This window comes from Ascaphus truei, chromosome 2 (genome assembly GCF_040206685.1).
Source record: "Ascaphus truei isolate aAscTru1 chromosome 2, aAscTru1.hap1, whole genome shotgun sequence".
NCBI classification, from domain to species: domain Eukaryota; kingdom Metazoa; phylum Chordata; class Amphibia; order Anura; family Ascaphidae; genus Ascaphus; species Ascaphus truei.
Genome location: NC_134484.1, coordinates 134,190,631 through 134,214,594, shown reverse-complemented (window position 1 = coordinate 134,214,594; position 23,964 = coordinate 134,190,631). Strand labels below are relative to the sequence as shown.

The 23,964-nt window shown below is 45.5% G+C and overlaps 1 protein-coding gene across 6 annotated transcripts in view; it reads left to right on the top strand.

The window, feature by feature from the left end:
* GREB1L (GREB1 like retinoic acid receptor coactivator) overlaps positions 1-23,964 on the top strand; it is a 104,570-nt gene that overhangs the window by 39,854 nt on the left and 40,752 nt on the right. For 4 of the 6 annotated variants that reach the window (XM_075585205.1, XM_075585206.1, XM_075585203.1 and 1 more), the window contains exons 2-3: positions 14,954-15,113; positions 16,212-16,415. In XM_075585205.1, the coding sequence (XP_075441320.1) occupies positions 14,957-15,113; positions 16,212-16,415 (361 nt within the window). In that variant the 5' untranslated portion in view covers positions 14,954-14,956. The remainder of the gene's footprint in view (positions 1-14,953; positions 15,114-16,211; positions 16,416-23,964) is intronic. The other 2 variants (XM_075585207.1, XM_075585212.1) reach the window with 1 other exon arrangement.

Here is a 23,964-nt window from a genome sequence, read left to right as displayed (position 1 = left end):
TTCAGGTACAATAAATATAATGCAGAATGCTGCTTTAAGTTTGACAGGGTGTTTTTATTTAATTTTTTTAACTTTTTATTTTAAATCGGCTCCATTTAACCTATTAAACATGCTACTCTCCTTGGTTCACGTTGGTCCTAGGAGGGCTTGCCCCTTTAATAGGACGATATGAAGGCCGTTTGCCACTAGTAGACGTTCACTTAGGACCTACAGTGAGATATGCCACAATTTTCTATCAACTGTAACAGGCTGTTTTCTGAACCGGTCTGAATCCTTAACGCCACAATAAGTGTTTTTTTTTTTATTTATTTTTTTTAAACTTGATTTTTTTAATTATAGTATTTACTCAGGGGGTCTCCGGAGTTGAATAGCATTGATTCCAACTTCGCGGCCCATCTGCATCCTGAGATACTTATCGCCATGGGCAGTGCCAGTATCTGCAGGCAGGGAACTTGTGTCTAACAAAATGGCGGCGTTTAAATGTCCTGTCACGCGGGCCAATTGGAAGCTGTGATGTCATCCGGTGCGACTTCTTTATTAGCCTGCGTGACCAGGACCTTAACTCGCCAGAGATACCACCACCCACTACGGAGGTAAGCATTTCTGGAAGCAGAAGGTCCCCGCAGCTGAAATCAACGCAGTTCAGCTCCAGAGCTCCCCCCCCCCGCTTCAATCCTGCAATAAAATAAAAAATTAAACCTGTGTTGCTGCTTTACGCAAATATAATAACGTTCTGTGTCATTTGTTTAGCATAACTTGCATAATGCAGTTTTTTTGACCATGAACAGGCACTAGTGTGGGAAGTATGTTTCAGTCTGTCGTTCTAGTCAAAATATCCCTACTCCTGCTGCACTGTTTGACATGAGGAATGCTGTGTTTGCAAATATGCGCCTTGCAGTTGTACATTCTGAACTTGACCGTTCACCTGCATGTTCCTGTCTGGCCTGTGATGCTGGTGTAATGTTACTTTGGGGGTAGCATTTCAGCGAACATTGTTATTGTCCATATCGCTGTAAGTTAAAGGTGCAATACCCCTCAGCTGGCTAGTAGTTGCTTTTTAAGGCCTTTACCAGTAGTATTGGCTTTCTGTCACCAATGTGACTGCTAATAACATAGATGTGGCTGCTTTAATAAAAAAAAATTTACTCGCACTTTTGTATGTCCGACAAAAAGGGGCACAGACATTAAGGGTGCAGGAGGGTATAGAGTACCACGGCTCTTCAATTTTCAAATCCAAAGTGGCACTACTTATTTAAATTTTGTGAAATATACTTTAATAAGCCCTCTATCTATTACTTTTAGAGCATAAATATTCAACTTTTTTCTTGTTTAAAGAAGGCTTACAGAGTTGCCTACGCGCTACGCGCTTAGTGCCGGCAACAGCGTCGCGACGGTGATGTCACGCTGCGGTCGCTGGAAAAATCAAATTGACTTGACATCCAGCGATCGCGACCAAGCAGTCGCGTCGCTTCTGTAAGCGCACGGGACGGTGGCAATTAGGGTTGCCAGGTGTCCAGTATTGAACCGGACTGTCCTGTATTTGGACACTCTGTCCAGTAAAAATGAGAGGTAATACTGGACATGTAAGTGTCTGGTATTACCTCTCTGGACAGCTTGGTGCGCCGTGGGATTTCCCCACAGCAGGGTGAGAGCAGGGTTACTGCTAGGGGAATAGGCAGCTTCCTCCATCCTGACTGGCTGCTGCTGGGTAATGCAGCCAATCAGGAGGAGGTGTCAGGAGCCCTGGGGGTGGGGACGAGAGGAGGAAACCGCATGGAGCGGTATGTGTGTGTGTCAAGAGCGCGTCACACCTTTCACCATTGTGTCCAGTATTTTTGGAGAAGCCGCCTGGTAACCCTAGCGGCAATACATTTGTTTTGCTGTGACGTCGCTGTCACTATAAGCGCAGCCTAACTTTCACCCCTAGTAGAGTCATTCTGCCTGGCAGCAAAGAAAGAGGGGTTCGTAGATTTAGAAATGTTTTCAATTTAATGTGGTCACCGCACCGCTTCTCCCAGACCTTTTAACCACAGATTGGTGTACGTGGTTTTTCTTGGTGTTTGGGTACATCCGTTTAAATGTTTGTGAACAGAAATGCATATATCCGCACACAAACATTTGTTTGGCTGGGGCACTTATCAATATAGTTTACATTAATCATACTGCTTTTGCTTACAAAAGGGAGCGAACTGTTGCATTTTCCCTACCAGGAAGTGCCATTTTTTTTTTTTTTTTTCAAATGCTGAAAGTCCTGTGGCCCCTAAAGTGACCAACAACAATTGAAGAGGTCGGGGGGGGGAAGAGGGGGGGACACAGCTGAGGGAGGTCAGACACCCCGTGGGGTGAGTTGTTACTCTGTAAAGGGAGCAGCCTCTAAAGATCCCTCCTAGGATTCTCTTCAAATCTTATTGTGAAGATTTTATGAGGCTAAATCCTGATTTATCTCAGGAATGCTTTGCTTTTGTTTTAAGAAAGGGCTAATCCTTGCCAAATGTCGGGCACTTAGCATTGTGCAGTTGATAAAGAATTCAAAGGACTGCCTAGGTTACAATTCACTTTGTTTTGTCAAAACTTGGCTGTTTGTATAGCTCTGAGATCTGTCACCTAAGGTATGTAGTCCAATATGTTACGTATGTAACAGCTGTGCCAGCGATGACCATTTTAACTGCACCTTTGGAACTGGGCGTTTAAACTTAAAATTCAATTTCGCCCATCTACAATACTGCTCTCATAGAATTAGCCTTAACTTTGACCTTTGATATCAGCATTTCATAGAAGCCTATTGCTGTGGAATAACTTTTGCTGGATATACCACCATTATATTATCCTCCCTGTATGATGACAACATTACTGTATATCGTATGCTGTTGTAGAAATTGACTTTGGCTTTTTTGTTGTTTTTTTTTTTTTTTTAAAGTTTGGATTGTGTGCCTACATTGTAAATGCTAAACTTTGTTCCATTTAAAAAAAAAAATCTATAATAGTGATCCAGGCACAAACTTCACTTTTATTGCAAATCCAAAATATATAAGAACTCCTGCAAGTGTGTGTGTGTGTGTGTGTGTGTGTCCTTCATATTTAATTGATTTGCGTTGCATGGAGGTATTCTGCAACTAAATATTAATGAGGCCTTGGACAGAAAGGTTTGGGGGGAGTCACGGATATATATTTCTGTAACACCAGGTTGTGCAGTGTATAAAGGTCTCGTTTTGCAGCATGTGATGGCTTTTGTAAAGCAAGCGTTCTATTTTTAGCAGCTGTTTCATAATTTAAGATGCGGTGTTTTGTAGCCTTGCATAGTTGGAGCCACAAGGACACTTGATGGATATTGTAGAATATACAGTGCATTTATTAGGGTATGACTAAGGGACCATGGTTTCCAAGTATTTTTTTTTATAGATGACTAGAAAGGCAGTTATATTCAAGTTCTCACAACAAGTTTTTTTTATTTTTTTATTATTTATTTAAAAAAAACATTTTTTTGCCAGAAATAGAAAACTGGATACGTTTACATTGCAGAATGGGCCCATGATGGCACAAGCAATATGTTTCTGGAAATCCTGGAGCTAACCCCTTTGCGGTATGCAACGCGTTACTAAGTAGTTCTGCAGTTCTTCAAAGCAATTTGTGTAGCAGTAAAGGCAATTGAAGTGTTAATGTGAGATATGACCTTACACCCGTGTGTTAATCTGGAGGGGAAAAAAAACAAACCCTGACTGTAAAGAGGCTGACTTTCTTGGTTGACAGTTTTGTGGTTGGAAAGATTTCTGTTTTGATTTTCAGCATAATGGGGGGTGGTTGGGAGGAGAATCAATGCCAGAGTCAAGACCTGTTGTATTTGTGACAATAGAATGAAGCGTAGGCCGCCCTCTTGGGGGACGAGGAAGCGGCGTGCTGTGGAAAAGCTTTTCAACGTTCTGCACAGCCGGAGATCCTGTGCCACGGTGACCCTTGTGTCTTATCTGACCAATTATGGGCACATTAGTAAGATATTAAGCACCATAGTGAATGAGTAACATGGTGGTAACTAATAGGATTCAGTGACGCGCTGTTTGCTGTATAATTCTTCTGCAGGACTTTCATGTATGTAAGAACAGGCGTAGGTTTCATATTTTAATTAAAAACAAGTATGACTTTTCACGTCTATTTTTTGTTTTTTTTTGATGTGGTTAAACTTTTTTTTATAAATGTACATGATAAAACTAATTATATGCAGCTGTTGAAAGGTACTGGCTTTTTTAATATATATTCGATATTCTTTCAGTAATAAAAATAGATTTTTATTTTTTTTTAAATGTATTTAATTTTTTGTCAATTTCAGATATGGATTCCACCATTTAAAATAAACCATTTCATAATAGAATAAAAGTAGGGTACAATTTTTTCTATTTTAATAGGAGAGATGAATTGAGACCTATATTCCTTTCTCAAACATGCCGACCTCTGTAAGGCCTGGGACCCGCGGCGCGGGCGGCCGCACGAGCGTTCCCCACCAGCAGGGGAATCCTCCCGAGCCTGTCCCAGTCCCCCTCACGGCACAGCTCACTACACGCTGTGACGCGTCAGCCGCCAGGGGATTCAAGAGAATTGTAATCCCAAGCGGCGACGCGTCACGTGGTGTGGCTGTGAGCCAATGAGGAGGCGAGGCTTCGGGAGGAGGGGAGGCTGCGGGGAGGAGAGTGTGGAGGGAAAGCAGCGTGAGTGCCTGTCTGTGTGTATGTGTGCATGAGTGCCTGTCTGTGTGTATGTGTGCATGAGTGCCTGTCTGTGTGTATGTGTGCATGAGTGCCTGTCTGTGTGTATGTGTGCATGAGTGCCTGTCTGTGTGTATGTGTGCATGAGTGCCTGTCTGTGTGTATGTGTGCATGAGTGCCTGTCTGTGTGTGTCTGTGTGTGCCTGTGTTTGCCTGAGTGTGTGTGTGTGCCTGAGTGTCAGCGTGTGAGTAGGGCAGCCCGCAGCAGCTCCCTCCTGCAGCCCGGGAGCCCGAGCCCGTGGAGGGAGGGGGGGTAGCGGGTCCCTCCGCTTAAACCACGCTCCCCTCTGCTTAAACCATGCCCCTCCCACTCCAGCCCTGGCTCCCGCTCCCTACAGACCGCATATCGCGGTCTGTGTCAGTCAGCGCCCCGCCTGTCTGCAGTGCGGGCGCGCTTACTGAGGGAGCGGGGCCTTAGCCTAAGGCCGAGTCCATAGAAGGACAGGCCGTGCTGAGCCGTGCGGACGCTCCGCGCTGAGCCCCTGCATCCTCAATGAGGATGCCTTGAGAAAGGGCTCACGCGAGCGTCCGCAGGCGTGCTGACGAGTTGGAGTTTCAGCCGAGCGCCAAGCTGTTTTTCAGCGCGCTGTCGGCTGAAAACCTCCAATCACAGCACAGCAGTGTAAACGTCACAGTGACGTCGGCGCCGTGACGTCGACGTCAGTGCGTTGCGGGCGATTGGCCCAGCGACGTCACTGCCCCGCCTCCCTCAGTCTCCCCCCGCCTCCGATCGCGCCCGCTGGCTCGCCTGCATGGGCATGAAATCGCGCAGATTTCAGCAGGCGAGCGTCAGCGCGGCTCGGATCTCCTCACACCTCTATGGCCCGGGCCTAAGAAGGTGGTTAGCTCTGGATGTAGAGTTTCATTGTTCTCATGACACTTCACATAGCACGGACTACTTGGATGTGAGATTAATCACTCATGGGCACTTTTTGTGCATTAGATTTGTGTAATTTTTACTTTATATAGAAATTGTAACGATGATTCAGCGTTGGTTTGAAGGCGTGGCTCTTATGTCGTGATTTTGCTGCAGCACCAGTTATGTAGGCCATGCTAAATTTGGTAAAATAATTTGGGTCTTGAAACTGTGAAATCTTTTTATTTATTTTTTATTTGGTTTAGAACATTTATTGAAAATTAGTTTTTTTTGTGCTTTCTAGCTTAATGTTAAAAGTGGCAAAACATGTGAAATCTTTATTTAAAAAAAACAAAAAACTTTCTGTAGTATTATAGTGATTTATTTTTAAATTGAACGCTTAATGACTTTTAAAGCATCCTTTGATTTCTATAGAAGGTTTTAGTCCACCTTCCAAGCAGTGCAAGATCTTTGTAACACACCGGTTTGTGATAATTTGTTGCGAATGTTCCTAGCAGTGTGAGCGGTGAACTGCAACAATAGTCAATGTTGCCTTACTATTATAAGGATAGATTGTAGCTGCTGAGTTACACTGACTGAAGAATTGATTGGAACCAAATTAATGTCAAGTGTCACTTACATTGGGTTAAGGGGCTTGCACTTTTTTTTTTTAATTAAATTTTTTTGATTTTAGGCATTCATGGCTACACAATAACTATGATCAAGATTGTAGTAATGGTGATAGTAGAGAACCTGACATCGGTTAACTAGTGTAATAATGTCTGCTAAAGTACATCGCTACCGCTAATCTTCACGCTCTGCTTAGATCATGGAAGCGGACTACAGGACTTGTCTTGTTTTTGTTCTGGGACGTTAACCGTTTAGTCACCTTGCCTCGGTTGCATAATCTCTTGTGAAGCACGAAGAGTTCATGTTGACCATTATGGTTTTGAATCTTTGTGGCACCCAGATTGCCTCCGGTAAATGACCCGAGCTTTTGAGATTCCTGACAAGTTTTGTTTATGTAACAAAAGAATCTTTGGCATTAAGGAAGATGAAGGGAAGTCCCACTTGGATCACCGATACCCCGACATGCCTTTTTGGGACAGACCGGGAGAAAAATATTTTCCAAGAATGGTAACTTCTGTAATAGGGGAATACACAGGGCCTTTGGAAAGCAGAATGCAGCTTGGAAATGTATATATTAGTGGGAAATTCCTGGCGGCGCTTGCAAAGCGCTATACCGCGATCTGCAGACGGCGTTCTGGGGGACGGGGGGCGTGGCCAAAAAAGGTCATGTGGGCGTGGTCATGACGAGGGGGCAGGACCACGACGCCGGCCAAACCAAAAAAACTCCGTCACACACACACACACTTCTGTGACACACACGGAGCTCAGCAGACTTCTCCCCCCCCCCCACCTCTCGCTCTCACCCCCACCTGTCTGATTGGCTCCCTGCCACACCACGTGACGCGTCGGCGCTCAGGATCACAAACTGGTTGTAGCTCCTGCCGGCTGACACATCACAGTGCGCAGTGCGCAGTGCGCAGTGCGCAGTGAGCTTGGGAGCGAGAAGGGACTGGGGACAGACAGGGGGCAGATAAGGGGCTGGCAAGAGGTGCGTGCACGTGCCGCCGGCTGCACTGGGGACCTAGCCTAATAGTGTGTCTGAGATCAGATGCATTGGATAAATTCTTCTGTATTTGGTACTGTTTTCAAGTGACCTGAATCGCAGGGAACCAAAGGGTCTATAGTAACCCCTGTTGGAAAACACCTTCATTGCATTTCAATGCAGTTTATGTAGCCATCTTCAATTAGTAATTGTGGCAGCATCTCGTCTTCCCCTGTCCAGTGCAGTTTTTTTTTTTTTTTTTTACTTTTAAGATTTGATCAAGAAATAGAAGTTTAAAATGTTAAGTGTCTGGCAGGTCAAAATAAAGTTATCCCCAGTGCTCTGTGCCATTTAAAGGTTGTTAGGGTAACATCATAAGCTAGAATGAACAAATAAGGTTTTTTATTTTTTTTAAAATCTACATATGGGGCATACATCTGAAGGGAGCAAACTACTAATATTACATGAGTGAGCTCTTATAGGTTCCTGGGGGTGATGCTGATTGCAGTCTGGTAAAGGGAGAAATGTAAAAAGCCGAAATACTTGTGATTTTTGAGAGGACAATCAAAGGATTTATCCAATATCGCACACTAATCAAACCAGAGTGGAATGTTCAATACCAAACTCTTCACCACTAAACGTAGGCCCTCTTACCTTCACATATTGGTCCTGTAACGTGATGCGAGGGGTCATTGCCTTGGAGAGTGGAACAAAGATGTACAATCTATCCATATGCAATCATTTAAATTTGTCTGGAAATTCTGTGTAAAGCGTGCAAGTCGGGGTATCGAACCCACCATGTAAGACCTTTTTAGGGGCTTAAACAGTGTTTTTGTTGTGCTTTCAAATGCAAGGTATTAAATGTGATATACAAGGTGAATATGGAAGAGGGAAGGTTGTGCGTCACAAAGGCATTGTTTCTCTCTAGTGAGTGGGTTTGTTCCCATTTTAGTGTAGGCCGTTTATCCATGGGACGATTTCCTAATTGGTGTTGGGCAGTATTAGTTATGTATGACTTTATGCTGAGCGGGCGCTCATGTCTTAACACTTTCACTACTGGAGAATTCTGCAAATCCTCTCATTCCAGGCCTCCCATGAACAAAGGTTTAATCCCAATGTCTTGATCTGAAGTTGATGAGGATCTGGGGACAGCTGTTGCCAATAGATTTGGTGCCCCCTCTGACCAGTCTCTTGTGCTGCTGTTTACCACATCACACGTGCCTCCCCCTCCTCCCCCTCTGCTGGTCATGTCGTCATTAATTTGGTGTGTTGCCGCGTGTCGCTGTTTATTGTGACATGTCCCCTTACTTCACAATTGCTGACCACCTGTTCTGAATTATGTGCTCTCCCTCTCCCCCCCCCCCTCCTACTCTTGTTTCTGTGACAGATGGGACCAAACAGAAGAGACAAAAAAAACAAACAAAACCCAAAACAAAGAGGCAAAACACTTTGTATCAACTGAGAACTAATGCTGATGAATACAGCACAAACCACATGTGCCACCTTCCATAAACCAGATTCACATACTTTATAGCTCGTGTGTCTGTGTATTTCCATTTCCATTATAGGGAATCCGGTTTGCAGAGTTTGACACCACTGGCTATTTTTTTCCAGCCCTTAACACCGCTTGCTTATGGAGTGGGCTTAGAAGAGACTTCTACACAACTTGTTCCGAAAGCCCCCAAAATGAAATAATGTTTTGGATGCATGGTCTTTCAGCCTTTTTAAAACCTGAATTATTGATGTAGGAATGCCCAGAAAGTCCATGAAAACCCTTTTTGCTCTGCTTCTACTGGGCCACACTGCTGCTGCTCCTGCTGCTGTGAACTCCGTCCTGTGCAAATTTGCCCCTCAACCCCTTCAGTTGACTTTAAACTGAGGCACTGAAGGAGTTAAGGAAGCAACCCACCCTTACCAATCATCTATACATAGATTTTTTTATTTTTAATCGGACAGGCAGTGTTGCTTTCAGCTCGGGGGAAACCACTGTTCCGGAGATACCGGTAAAGGTATTACTTTCTTGGATTTGCAGGCCTTTTAAATGGCTGTCCAATAGGGAGCTGCAAACCGATGCTGTGGCTTCCTATTGGTCCTATAATTTCGCAGCCATTTTGTTTCTCCCTGGGGGGTTTAAACCAGGTAAATATCTTGGTAACTGGGGTGAGGGATGAAAATAGGGCAGTTCAGAGTAGGGAAAGAGTGCTGTTTTAACCAAAATAGAAACTAATTCAACGTGGTTTCTTTTTCTTCCCTCAAAGCAATGGAAAACGATAAATACTGCTGCTCACGGGTTCCCACAGAGTCTGATTTTAATCGCCAGCTTTCCCACAGTACAGGCCCAGACATTAACCACTTCACTGCCAGAAGCTCCAGGCATGCAATACTAACCTTTCTGGCAGAAGAGTGATAAGCTGCGAAACCTAAACGCGTAAAGCGTTAAAATGCTTACTAAAGAAAATTTACAGTAGCTTGTCATTTTAGAGCAAGGCATTGACTGCTCTTGAAGGTGCAACCTGGAATAAGTTGAATCGGCTTCCTTAAATGTCTGGGTTGCTTGTGAAATGTAATTTTAAATTGCAAATAAATGCCAATATCTTTGTGGCCACTGAGTGATGGGGCATTTGTCAATCGCGTGCTTTCTTTACCCAGCCTTAGCCCACCCTGTCCTTATCAGAGAGGGAGCAGAGAGAGGGCTTTGGCTTTGCAAACAGAGACCTCTCACACAAAGGAGCAGTGAAGACCCCATTCTCCAGTCTCCTTCACCATGTTTGTAAACCAAATGTAAAAAATGATTTAAAATACTTGAGTCGGATTTTGTTTAAAAAAATTAAACCAAAATGTCCAAATCCTGTAGATCAGTGGTGCGCAAACTGGGTGGCGCAGAATTTTTGTGGGGGGGGGGACACGCGGGGCGGTTGCAGAGGCCCTGCGCTCTTCCCCGATGCATTTAAATTAAATTCCAGGAGACCGCGTGAGGCCTCTGCAAGCTGTACATACCGGGATTCAGCCAGCTTCTGCTCACGGGGTCATGTGACGTGCGGCGTCATGGCAACGTGCGACAAATGACGCTGCAGGGACACGTGACCCTCTACGTCATTTGACGCCGGGTCACTCGGGGGGGTGGAGGGGGCGGGGCGCGAGTGCAGGGACCGAGACACACGGGGGGCGCACCCCCAGGATATCCCTGCTTCACCACAAGTAATGACTGAGCCACCTGTGCTGAAGCAGGGATATCCTGAAAACCTGCTGTTCAGTGGTCTTGAGGACTGAAGTTGAGAACCCCGGCATTAGGAGTTGTATAATGACCTATTCTGCGGAGATTTGAGGGGCAGCACACTCTTTCATGGAGTGACTCTGGCTCTGCACGGAGTTATTCAGTTGGCGGGGGCGGGGCTTAGGGTTTCCCGCCAAACCCGGACAGTTTGCAACATTTTCCCGCGCGGGCGGGAAATCAGCACGTGGCTTCTTCATGGCGACCAAAAATAGCACAATTTAGAAAAAAAAATGGAACAGGGCACCCCAGGTCTATCTCAGCAGCGCCTCCAAATGTAACGGGTATTCCCCCCCCCAATCGCAGATTACACTGTGTGGGTGCAGGAACATACAAGGTTACTCAGGTGTGGTGCGTTACCTGTTGGCTCACAGGAGGGCTGAGCTTCCGCCACGGGGAACCTGGGGCAATTATACTAGGGTACTCACTTACAACGATGCAGCGCCTCCACCTGCGATGGCTCCCACCAGAGGGGGAGTTGTTCCTCGCAGGACAATCACAAATAATCACATACACAGTGGGTATAATAACTAATGGCTTTACTAACATGCAGGGAGAATATCATCGGTGTCCCTCTCACGAGGAGACACTAACTGCGACATCCAGCAGGACGCTTCCCCAACACCAGGTGATCCCACCCAGTGTCCAAAGAACCCCACCCAATGTCCCGCACTCTTGCAGACAGAGTCAATGGGTGACTGCGCAGTCACTATTAAACTAAGGGCCCGTTGGTGCACTTGTGTATCAGATAGTACCTGCAGTGCTCGGATCTCCAACGGACTTCGCAAAGGATCAGTCGTAGGATGGCGTCATCTGATCCCCAACCGTCCTCATTGCACGCGGACCGCCGAGGGCAAACCCACCCTGGAACAGTCTCTGTGGACCCCAACGTGGTCCGTACCGCTTCACAGGAACCGCAGCATCCGCTGAGTCCCTAACTAACACTTGGCACTAACGTGACAGGAACCCTAACCTAGGGCCTGTCCCTGTAGTACCACAACTGGGGGTGAGAACCTATCTGGGACCTAAGGGGTTAATAGCCTGCTCCGCTCCCCTAACTGTCCCCGGTTCTACTCTACCCCTGCAACTAGCCTTCGCAGTCCTGACTAACTACGTCTAGTCATTCCAGCACTTGCAGTAGCACGCTGCAACCTACTGGGTGTGTACAGCCAACGTGCTGCACAATACTGTGTCTGCCTGTCAGACCTCACGCACTGACAGCCGTGACCCTGACAAGACAGCACACTAACGCACTAAGGGCAGCGTCCCTATCTTGGGCCTCCCTCAGCACTTACCCACTCTACCTAGTGGGGGGGTTGGGGCCTACCTGGGGTGTGGGTACCTATGGGGGTGCAGGAGCTGCTCTCACTCCCCGCACCCTTCCTTCCCTCACAGCTCCCTAGCTCCAACTGACACCTATCAGCGCCTACAGCAACGCACTGCGAATAAACACTCAGCCCACTTGTCCCTATCTTCCCTTCTGTTCCCCAGTTCCAACTAAGGTAAGTGACAGGGTCCCTATCCTGAGGGCTGTCCCTGGCAACACTCACTCTACTGGGGGACTCAGGGCTATCTTGGGCCTTGGGGGCTGCTGGCCTAGTACAGGGAGTCCTTGACTCCTGTACCCTACCTCCTTCCCTGGGCTGCTCCGGTCTCTGACTAACTAACGTGGGCTCAGCGCGCGAAATGTATCTCTTTGCCTGCCTGGCCCTCCTAAGCCCTATTGGCTCCCTGGTGTCACATGGGGCATACAAAGGCTCCTGGGGTCTGTAGTCCCTCTCTAGGGCCCTCCCTAATAGGCTCTGGCTTCGCGGGCTTTTCTGCCTCCTCCCTGCGCATGCGCGAACTATAGGGGGCTGCCTTGACTCCCTCGCGCTACCTCTCGCCAGCCGCCGGGCCCGTAGCAACGCGATCGCGGCCCTAGCGACGGCCCGATCGCGTCCCCGGCAACCGGCCTGCACTAAGGGGCAACGCGCTACTCCCCGCTCCAGCCCTACACTCGCGCGACCACTGCGCATGCGCGAACTAACGCGCAATGGTGGCGCCCTAACCGCCCGGCTCCGAGAGTGCCGGGATTCCCGTGACGCGCGTGCGGCCCTGGCAACCGGCCGCACGCGTCCCCAGCAACCCCCGAGCCGGGACCCGACCGCCCTCACCTCCCGTATCGCTCGATGGGGCCGCCATTGGACTCGGCGGCACCCGCGATCTCTAGGAAGGTGAGGGGGGTGCTGATACTGCTGGGAGACCTGGCTACACATGTATACTTTTTGCTTGTGGTTCGTGCACTTGTGTAGGCTGTAGGTGAAGTGGCATAAAGTAGCGGCGCAGACTGATTTCCTGAAAAGCTTTTAATTTTATTAAACATTGGAGCAGCTCTTTAGACTATTTTAGAAAGGTTTCCTACACGTGACCCCTTTCAAAACACAAGTGAAATGTTATAGTTTCTACACTAAAAAAAGTAGTGGTGCTTGGTTCCCCCCTATAGTACTCACCTATGGACTTTTGTCTAAGCTTTTGACCACTTTGGATCAGTAAGTGGCTGAAACTATGTAATGTAATTACTCCAGTGATTCAAAGGTTTTATAAAAGGACTTGCCATTAAAGCAGCAGTACAAGCTGCTGTCCCCCTCCCCTCTGAGAGATCTGGCCTTCGCTACCGGTGTCATGGTGCTTCATACCTGTAGATAGACTGTAGACTCAGGCAGGGGCTGCACACAGACCCAGTTCACCTCCACCCCTGTCACTCAGAGAGGCTGCGTGAGGGTGGGGAAATCCCAAGATGTCAGCCTGTCACAGCCTGCAACTATCAGGACTTACATGACAGGGAGGGGCAGAAGGATAGCCAGTACCAGCCATGGCTACAGTGCATCAATACAATCCACACAATAAGTCATTAGCAAAGTTGCCGATAGATCGGCGAAGATTCGGCTCGCGTTTCACTAAATGGCTGCAGAGGATTATTGACTCAGTATCTGTGACTTTGTAAATGGTTGCTATAGAAACCAAAAAGCGTGTTACATTATTGTACATTCAAAATTTAATTCAGAGTTGTATTTGAAAAAATACTTGAAGGTTTTTTTTTTTTTTTTTAACGTACAGAACTGATTTATTAGGATATGACTTGTTCTGCAGCTTTAAGTTGTCCTGCTCTTATGTTTACACACGAGTTAAAGCCATGGATGTTACAGCCCCCTCTGTACGGGTGTCCCTGAATTCCTGGGTGGGACGTCAGACACTGAGAAGAAACACTGACTCCTGTGCACATGCAGGAGGGAGAGCGGCTAGGACTTTGATGTGCCACCCTGGGATCCCCCAACCCACACTGGGCAGTGCCCAGTAACCAATGTGTGTACATACATCTGTACTCACGTTTTATGTACACCCACAAATATTTCCCTTCTCACGTCCTTGGTTAGCATATGAGGATCCTGCTAGTGTGTCGCTGACTTTTCCTAGAGAACAGCCAAACATAAACACTAGAGTTGGATTAGTTTACCACCAGCTGTCGGAAATGCTTTTTCAGTCTTTGAATGCAGCTGTAGAAAAACATTTTCTTGTCCATCTTAAAACTCAGAACAAAAAAAGGATAAAACCTGCTCTACATAAATTGACCAGAGGTCAAAAATACAGACCGGTGCATAAAGGCAAATGAATAGACCACAAAAGCGAGAAACACCAAATGGAGCAAAGGCACTGCCATCCGGACAAGTCCCTATATATTGCACTCCGTGTCTGTGGGCAGGGTCACCTTACTCAATAGCAATTGGTGCAGTCACAAATGATAATCTGGTCCTAAATGCAATGTGTAGTGAATAACTTAAAAACCATTTATTGGATATACGCTAAAATAAAACTGAACCAGATTATGTAGTCCTTAAAAATAAAAATAAAAAAAAAAAAAATATATATATATATATATTATCCTACTTCTCTGAAAAGTCAGCAGTACATGAAGGCTCCTCAAATTCTCATGTATGGAAGCAGATATAATCACATAAAGCAAAGTAATGCTGCACACCACAATCTGAATAATAGTAGATACTTGCTGTTACCGGTGCTCCTGGAACAAGGGAGTTCCTTCCTGACAATGACAAGCTCCAAAGCAGACAAAAAAGAAGGAGAAGGTTCCAGGGCACTACGGATTTTGAAAAGAATGAATTAGAACAGGCACAACGTTTCAACCACCAAGCGTGGTCTTTCTCAAGTGAAAGACCACGCTTGGTGGTTGAAACGTTGTACCAGTTCTAATAAATTCGTTTGAAAATCCGTAGTGCCCTGGAACCTTCTTTTTTTTTATTTTTTATTTTTGGAAGCAGATATAAACATTTTATATTTTTGATTATAGTTAAACTTGAATTTGTCTATTCTAAAAAATGTGCGTAGATGTAACGTTCAGTCACTGATGTGCAAATCTTCTGTGTGATCTTCCTTACATTCCCACTCCCTAACCTGTATTTTAGGTCATGGGGAATTCGTATGCAGGGCAGCTGAAGTCTGCCCGCTTTGAAGAAGCTCTTCACAATTCAATCGAGGCCTCCCTTAGGTGCAGCAATGTCGTACCACGGCCGGTCTTCTCGCAGCTATACCTAAATGCAGACCGTCCCACGTTATCTCCTGAAGGTAAGTGTGGAACTGTCCTTTTGAGTATACCACATGACATTGACACGGTCACATTAAATTGTACATGATGTTGTAGACACTTGAATGGATAACCTACATACTTCAAAACTACATACCACCAGGCTACTCCTTTCCTACAGTTAAGTGGGAATTGGTTTTGTACGTTAGAGATGCTGTTAAACACTTTGCTAAAAGCTCGTAAGCCTTCTAAGGTCGCCGTCTCATTTCTCCGACTCTGAAAAATGATCCAATCTGCTGGACCAGGCAGTTTGATACACCGCGCTGTGTAACCGCTCTGTAGAATTAGTATGCAACAGCTGATTATTAGAAACTAATGAACATTATTTTCAGATGTTACTGTGCCTGCAGTTGATCACACAGGTTCCAATCTGTTAAGTGTTTAGAGTTAATGAAAAGTATGTATGGGTGTTAAACCTTCATCTTTTTAGGTTTTATGTATTATTTTTCCTTCTGCGCTATGGCACTAGAGTTGGGTGTCACTGAAAGACATTTTTACTAGACAGCCTCTGTTTGCACTGTGCGACGCGTGGCTGCCAGATTATGCCCGTACACTGTAGAGTTTACAATGTACTATTTGATGCCTGAAGCATTTTGAGGTCGTGCGAGTCCCAGTCCTCACTTCAGGAAAGCCACAATGTTCTTCTATTGCATAGCTTATGTCTTCACCACACAGATACTTTTGCAGAGAAAACCAATTGACATTCCTTGGATACTCACTTTACTCAAATGAAACTTTGGTTAATGTTTTAGAAACCCTTGTGTGACTCGACTACGTTTTCACAATACCCTTTTAACATACCAGCCTCCATCGTCAGAGCATGACCTACAGTAGCATTCCTCTTTTCCCAGAAAAGTTCTCCTGCCCTTTACTTTATTGATATTTGTACATCAACTTGCCCTTTCGGTCTTTTAATGAAGGGCTCACCCGTTGACGTCTGTATAGAGGAGCCCCAGCACACATCATTCCCTTTTTTAATTCAGTGTTCTATGCTGTACTTCCTGCCGTGTTGATCGGAATGCATGGGCTTATGTTTGCTGTTTTTTTGTTTTAATATTTCTGTTTTCTCACTGGGGAAGGTGTAGATGTGAAACCTAAAGTGGAGGAGCTAGATAAGGATTTTGTCCAACGGTACACGCAGAACGGCAGCCTGGATTTTTCTACCAGCCAAACTGTGACGGAAATGGAGGAGGAAGATGAGGAAGATGAAGTGTCTGATTCAAGCAGTCCTCCTTTGCCGTACGCCCAGAAACCAGCTCCTGAAGGATCTTGTACTGTAGATGGTAAGATCTTCTTCTATTATTATTATTTGTTTGTGATGCACTAGTATACAGAATGCAGTATGCGGAACAATAGGGTTCAGCTATGTATATTACATTGTTATATGCACGTGAGCAGAAACATGCATAAACTGATACAAAGAGGTAATGTGGGCCCTACTGGCGCGAGCTTACAATTTAGAGGGAGGAAGGGACATGTTGAAAGAAGAAGGCAAGGTGGCTGCTCATTGTAGAATATGGCTCAGGTTACAATAGGGGGGGGGGGGTATTGGTCCAGCCATACAGCTCGTCCCAATGGGTTTGGAGGGGGAGGGGGGGAGTTGGATGTTAAAGGTGTGGCAAGTAGGCTTCTTTGAAATGGTGAGTTTTCAGGGAGTTATTACTCCTTGATAAAGTGTTCTGGTGTACACGAAACGCGTAGGAGGGTGCTCACCTCCGTTTGTTATATGGAAAATTATTCAATAAAGTATTTTACTTCATCCTGGGACCCACTTCATTGGATTGTGCGCCAGTTCTCTTTTCTACTCCTACAAAGCTGATCTGAAACATTTTTTAGGTACAAATAGTGATTAAAGTCCTTTTTGCATTTGTTGTTTAAGCCATGTGAACTGCAGACTGGACTCTTAATGCCTCAACACATTTTTCTAATCTAAAACGCTTGAAAATGGATTCGTCAAAGAAGGTAATAATAAGCAGTGAACGTTTCTTAGCTGCCATAAACGTCGTATTGTTCTATGCTAGTCGCACCGAATCTGCCTGCGTTTCGCAGTAAGAAAAACATTTCCAGTACACAGCACTACAATTCCGCCTCGATACGTCGCCCAGAATCGTCACAACGGTAGAGTGGGAATTATCCGCACAGCTGACAAGTCGGGGTATTCTATCTTCTCTTGTAGTCCATTCGTCCAAATATGGGAAGTCCTTTCGGAAAACGCAGCACAATTATGGATACGGTTCTGGAAGTGTTAGAACACTTGTGTATTGTAAATGGGCATAAAAAAAAGTCTGCCTTCAAGACCTCCCCTTTCTAGGTGTTAACTTCAACAGGGTATTCAGCAAAGCAGCGTATGTTTTCAGGGTATTATGCAAGTTGAGTCTGTTTTTTGTAGTGTTTTATTTTTTTTGGTCAGAATTAATTGCAGCAGAAAGCTGTATGCTGCTCCTGGACATTGTCTGTGACCATACACACTGCAGCGGGCCCAGAAGGTCACACATGCAGCCTCAAAAAAAAAAAAAGTAAGATTTGTTGAAACCTTGGAACAAGAATGGGAACAATCCCAGACTGAATATTCAATCGTGGGAAGGAAGACCTTACGACATGATGGGAATAGGAGTCAAATCTTTCTGCCAAAAGGCTACTGGAAGAGAATAGGTCAGTGTTTATAGAGCGGTTGGGGACTAAACTCAGAGGTGTCTCTTGCCCATGGTCGCCGGTCTGCATTTGAGGACTGCTTGCCTATAAATATACTAGAAATGACTGCAGTTTTGACTTGAGCGTTGGTGATCAAGATTTCAACCAGTAACCAATTCTGATTTTATACAACGAGGCTGTGATACCTTATCTAGGAAAACAAGAAGCTGCAAGGAGTTTGCCATTCATAACGACCGCTGCGCTTTCTAGTTTAGGCGGGAAACCACTTGCAAGCCATCTCCAGGGTGGAGCCATATCGGGGCATATTCCCTTCCTAGAAGAATGTTCATTTTGTGGTGAATAAATGTTAAATGCTATTGTCTCCTCTTCAATTTAAACATGTAAAGTTAAGAGAATAATGAACCTTTTTGCTGCTGGAGATCGGGCGGTGCAAGATCTGTGGCATCTGTGGTCGTGATCACATGACCGCCCCACACTCCAACATTTTAACGTTCTGTTTACATGCGCCGATTTCTTGGGAAACAGAGGGTGTCCAGAACTAGTAGTAGTGTTAGGGGGGTAGAAGAATCACATTTTTAAATATAAATTGTATGTAGGAATTGCTTAAGTATTTTATATAAATACATAAGCAACATACCTAGAAAAGGTAAAGTGCAAATGCCATGTAATGCCTCGGTAGCGCATGTTTCCCCAACCCCCTGGGTGATATGGTGGCTACCGTGTGTGTGATGCATTACCTGGGGCTCACAGGAGGGCCGAGCCTCCGCCGCTGGGAGCCTGGGGTGTGCCTGATCCGTCAGGTGCAAGCGCCTCCACCTGTAGCGGGACCATACTATGTGGGATGACCCCGATACAGGACCCAAATAACAATATACAAGTGGTGATCTATAACAATTTTACTATAGGCAACCACACAGAATAACAGTACCATACCAATGGAGGCCTCACACGGCCGTTTCCCACAGTGTCCGTCAACCCAACTCTCACAACCCGAAGGAATGTTCCCTCAAAGTACTGCGGTGCTCCTGGGCACCTAACTTCCCCAATGTCCACAAGAGCTAACCCACCCAAATGTGAGATAGCGCTGCCCACTAGAACTAAAGTCAACTTGGTGAGGTACCTACCGGGTGCTCCAACACCCGGTAGCGTTGATACGGTAAGGTAGGATCCACTGATACAGCGATGTCATCCGCGAAGCTTCCGCCTCTTCGTTGGGTGGTGTCCCACATGGACGGTTCCACCATGACTAGTGTCTATGTACTGATGATGATCCTGGTCCCAGATAACCAGAGGCCCGGGCCACAGCCGCGTCCTGGCTTTTCCTCACGCTAGTGCTACAGGACAGGGTCCCTCTCCAAGGGGGTCCCTGCAGCAGCCGCAAGCTATCAGTGAGGCAGGGCCTAGGTGGTCTGGCCTTGTGCAGGGGTTACAGACACCCTGCACCTACACAACCTACCCTAACCTTGTCCCAGCGTAGTTTGCAGCACGCCAAATGTATCAACTGCAGTCCTCCATGAATCCTGCAGCCCTATTGATCCTCTGGTAGCATGTGTTCTGCAGCCCTAGTGGCTGCTGGGAACTGTAGTTCCCTTGCGGAGCCTAACTTACATGGCCGCCGGACTGTGGAGTGAAACTGCGCATACGCCGGGTCTCGCTCTTGTGCGATAGAGAACAAGATGGCTGCGTCCTGTGGAGTCGGGCCGCTGCAGAGCCTCCGGTGCACCGGAGTGCTCCCTAAATGCCTGCACTGCCTCAGCAACCTCCCGGCGCACTCACTCTGCCGCAACCTCCCCGCTGCATCGGAGGTAAGGGGAAGCCATGGGGAGCCCAGAGGGAGACCTGGCTATACTTCTTTACATTACAAGTCATTAATGGCCTCCATCTTCTAGGCCTACTGCTCTATAAACGGCAGACATCACTGATTTCCTCTTCAAGTGTACTGATGCAAAATAAGTAAACTGTACCTTCCAAACTTTTGTTTTCTACAAATGTAAAAGTCCCTGTCACGGTTCTCCCCCACCATGTTTGTTACATGATCTGAACTGGTCTTAATCTGAGGTGCCTTGTTCAGCTGATGTGCCCTCTTTATCTCTGTATGTGCTTTAGCCCAATATGTCCAGCATCATTGAATAAAGAGCATGTCTCTTACCTTAGTGATTCCTTACTCGCCAACCTTTTTCTTTCGGCTTAAAGTCCAGCAGCACTAGAGGGCCACCAGACTACTGTAAGTGGTGGCCATGTGATTGTTTAGGTAGTGAATGCATAGCTGCAACGGCTAACCAAAGACCGAAACAGAAGTGGAAGGGGACCACTTCTGTTTTGATCGGGCCAACCCAGAGATGTTAGCCTGATCATCCTCTGGATTGGAACACCAGCATTTATACAAGGCCACTAGTGGTCTAGAACATAGGCCTCTGGCATCCCAAGTTCATAATTGGGGTAAGGCAGAGGTTAGCTTGGATTATGCTGCTGACCATATTATGCTACTGCTTATGTGGGCAGAACTGGGACAGCATGTCTTGGAGGTAAAATGGTGTTGACTGCTTGAGCAAATGTTACCAAACAAAATAAATTGCTTCTTTAATGCGCTCTTGGTATTTAAAAAGCAACAGTGCTGCCAGCAAAGCTGTTTTATCTATTCTGTGTGTGTCTGGTTCAGAAAAGTAAGATATCCAAGAGGATACTCTGACACTATAAATTAGTTTTTTTAGGGTAAAAAATAGAACACAGGATTAAACGGTGCAATGAAAATACAAAGTATAGTATTGTATGTCTTTATTTATATAGCGCCATTAATGTACATAGCGCTTCACAGTAGTAATACATGTTTTAATAAAATAAATAATAGATAATATAAATAACAGATCATGGGAATCAGTGCTTCAGACATAAAAGTAACATTAAGGAAGAGGAGTCCCTGACCCGAGGAGCTTACAGTCTAATTGGTAGGTAGGGAGAACGTACAGAGACAGTAGGAGGGAGTTCTGGTAAGTGCATCTGCAGGGGGCCAAGCTTTATGTTTCATGTGTTCAGAATATCCACAGTGCTATTCATATGCTTCTTTAAGCAAGTGTGTCTTAAGGTGGGTCTTAAAGGTGGATAGAGAGGGTGCTAGTCGGGTACTGAGGGGAAGGGCATTCCAGAGGTGTGGGGCAGTCGGTGAAAAACGTTTAAGGCGGGAGAGGGCTTTAGATACAAAGGGGGTAGAAAGAAGACATACTTATATAGTTATCAGACAGCACATCTCTATCCAAAAAGAACAAGAACTAATATGATGGTGCAAAGGAAACTAAAGAGACCGGAGTAGCAAAAAATTGAAATTGTTACTAGTGCTTGACTAAGATAAGTAAATAACAGAAGTATAAATCACATAAAATAATCGAAAAAAAATCATGCATACATACCACCAAAAATATATACATATGAACTGATACTTATCTGGCATCCTTCGTATTCTGCAAGGTGGATAAGTACAGAAAAATTATCACAGAACCTCTGCACTGGTGCAAACAAGCATCTAACGTGCTGAAAATTCAATATAGAGGTGCAAAAAAACAGCAAATGGAGGAACTTAAACAGGAAAAACTTTTTTTTTTTTTGAGGAGGGGGGGGGTTGCAGGGCCGCAGACAGATTTCCCGGGGTTCAGGACTACAGTTCTGATCGGGGCCACCCCCGTGTCGGCAGTATTGCGAGCCCCATTTCACACCTCACGAGCCACCACCTATTTCCCTCCCTTTTCCCATATATTTATCTCCGTCTCTCCTCGCACTCTAACCCCTCCATCAAATACCCCACGCTCATGCTCACTCAATCCCTGCCCCCACGCCTCGCATGTATTTCTCTCCCCTGCGTTGCACTCGTATTCCCTCTTTTCCTCACTCACCCCCTCTCTCTTCTCCCTCTGTCAATTACCGCATGCTCACTCATTCCCTCCCCCTCACATAATCCCCCCCCACAAAATATATACCAAAAAACTTCCCAACCCCAAATACATACAAAACAATCCCCACCCCCAAAATATATACAACCCCCCCCAAATACATTAAAAAAACACCTACCCAATACATATAAAAAATACATCTAACCCATGCATATATAAAACAATACATGCATACAACCATACATACAACCATACATGGTTATAACAATACATGCATATAACAATAACAGTGGTTGACAAATCACCAAAAAATCTACTCGCCACCTAGTACCAAACGTGTGCTGCTTGGGTCAATATTTACTCGCCCGGGGGTTAAATCCACTCGCCCGGGGCGAGCAAATGTATAGGTTTGTCGAACACTGACAATACATACAACCATACATGGTTATAACAATACATGCATATAACAATACATACAACCATACATGGTTATAACAATACATGCATATAACAATACATACAACCATACATGGTTATAACAATACATGCATATAACAATACATACAACCATACATGGTTATAACAATACATGCATATAACAATACATAAAAAGACCCCAATGCGTTTAAAAATGAGCCCAGCCCATTAAAAAAAAAAATACAGACTTACCTTGGGTCAGGCCGGGCCCGGTGTCTGCGAGGTCCGCTGGCTGGGGGAGGGGCCCGGCCGGCGGGTGCTGCAAATTTGCTCCCGACCTCTGGCCAGGCCTTGCTGCTTGTCGCAGCCGGGCCCCGACTCTCGGCTGCCTGCAAGACCTTTCCCCTCTCTGTCCCCCGCTGCCGACCTTCCACTGCCGGCACGCTGACGTCAGAGAGCCTTGTTGTGCGCTGCAGTGGAAGCTCGGCGGCGGGGGACAGAGAGAGGGAAGGTCCTGCAGGCAGCTGAGAACTGGGGACAGGCTGCGACCAGCAGCACGGTCTGGCCAGAGGTCGGGGGGGAATATGCAGCGCCGGCCGGCCCCACCCCACCCCACCAGTGGGCCCTGGACACCAGCCCCGGCTGTCCCCACCCTCTCGGCAGTCCTGAGGGGGGGCATCCTTTCCGAGGAGGGACCCCCTTCAGGCCCGTTCCCACGAGTAAAGTACACGTGGTTTTACCCTGCTCTATGGCAAATACTCGCAGCAATAAACGGCAAATGAAAGGTAAGAAATATACATATCCTCAGCGGGTTGTTTTTTTCCTTCTGTAGTCCAATACCACAAAGTACTATACTTGTGGGAACAGGTCTGAAGAAGCGGGTGCCACCCCCAACATGATGCCACCCCCAACATTAACATGATGCCCCCCTTAAAACATTTCTCCTGTTTAAGTTCTTCAATTCACTTTTTTTTTTTTGCCCTCTGTTGAGTTTTCAGCATGTAAGGTACTCGTTTGTGCACCAGTGCAGATGTTCTGTGATCCTTTTCTGTAGTTCTCTACCGTGCAGAATACGAGGAATTATGCAAAGTATCTGTATTTGTACATATGTATATATTTTTGGTGCATTTTTCTATCACATGATTACACACACACGTCATTTTATATTTTTGATTATTTACTTATCTTTAGTCAAACTCTAGTAAGAGTGCATTTTTTGCGATTTATATCTCATGTATTTTTTACTTATTGGAGTGCTGAGAAATCTGTTTAGTTTTATTGCAGTGAAGAGTAACTGTCTTGGTTTTTTTTCCTGCCACCTGGTTACAATTTGAGTGAATCTTTTTCCAACAATAAGGTTTGAATCACTTTCCCTTTATGCCAGTTTTGTATTTGAAGAGCACAATATGTGCTCTCTAGACCAGTATTTATTGTAAACCTTCCCACATGCAATATAAATGCTAATAAATCAAAATTGATATAAAATCACACCGCTACACGTCTTGGTCAGGCAGGTTTACTGGCAAATTACTGTTGGTAAAAACATCTTTGCTTCAATATTGAAAGCATTTTCAGAGCAGGCTACATGCTAAGTTGTAAGAACATTTAAAGCAGCAAAACAAAATAATTTCGGTAGTATTGGAGAATACTGCAATTATTATTATATATTTTTTTTAATTCTTAATGCTTTTTTGAGTTTTAAATTATCCTTTAATTTCTATAACCAGGTTTTATCACACTATCCCAGCAATACAAGATCTTTGGCAACAAATTATCCCAAACAGGAAAGTGTTGCAATATTCCCAGCAGTTTGAGCTGCAAACTGTAATAGATAATGTTACCTTAGTAATATAAGGATACATTGTAGCTGCTGAGTTACACT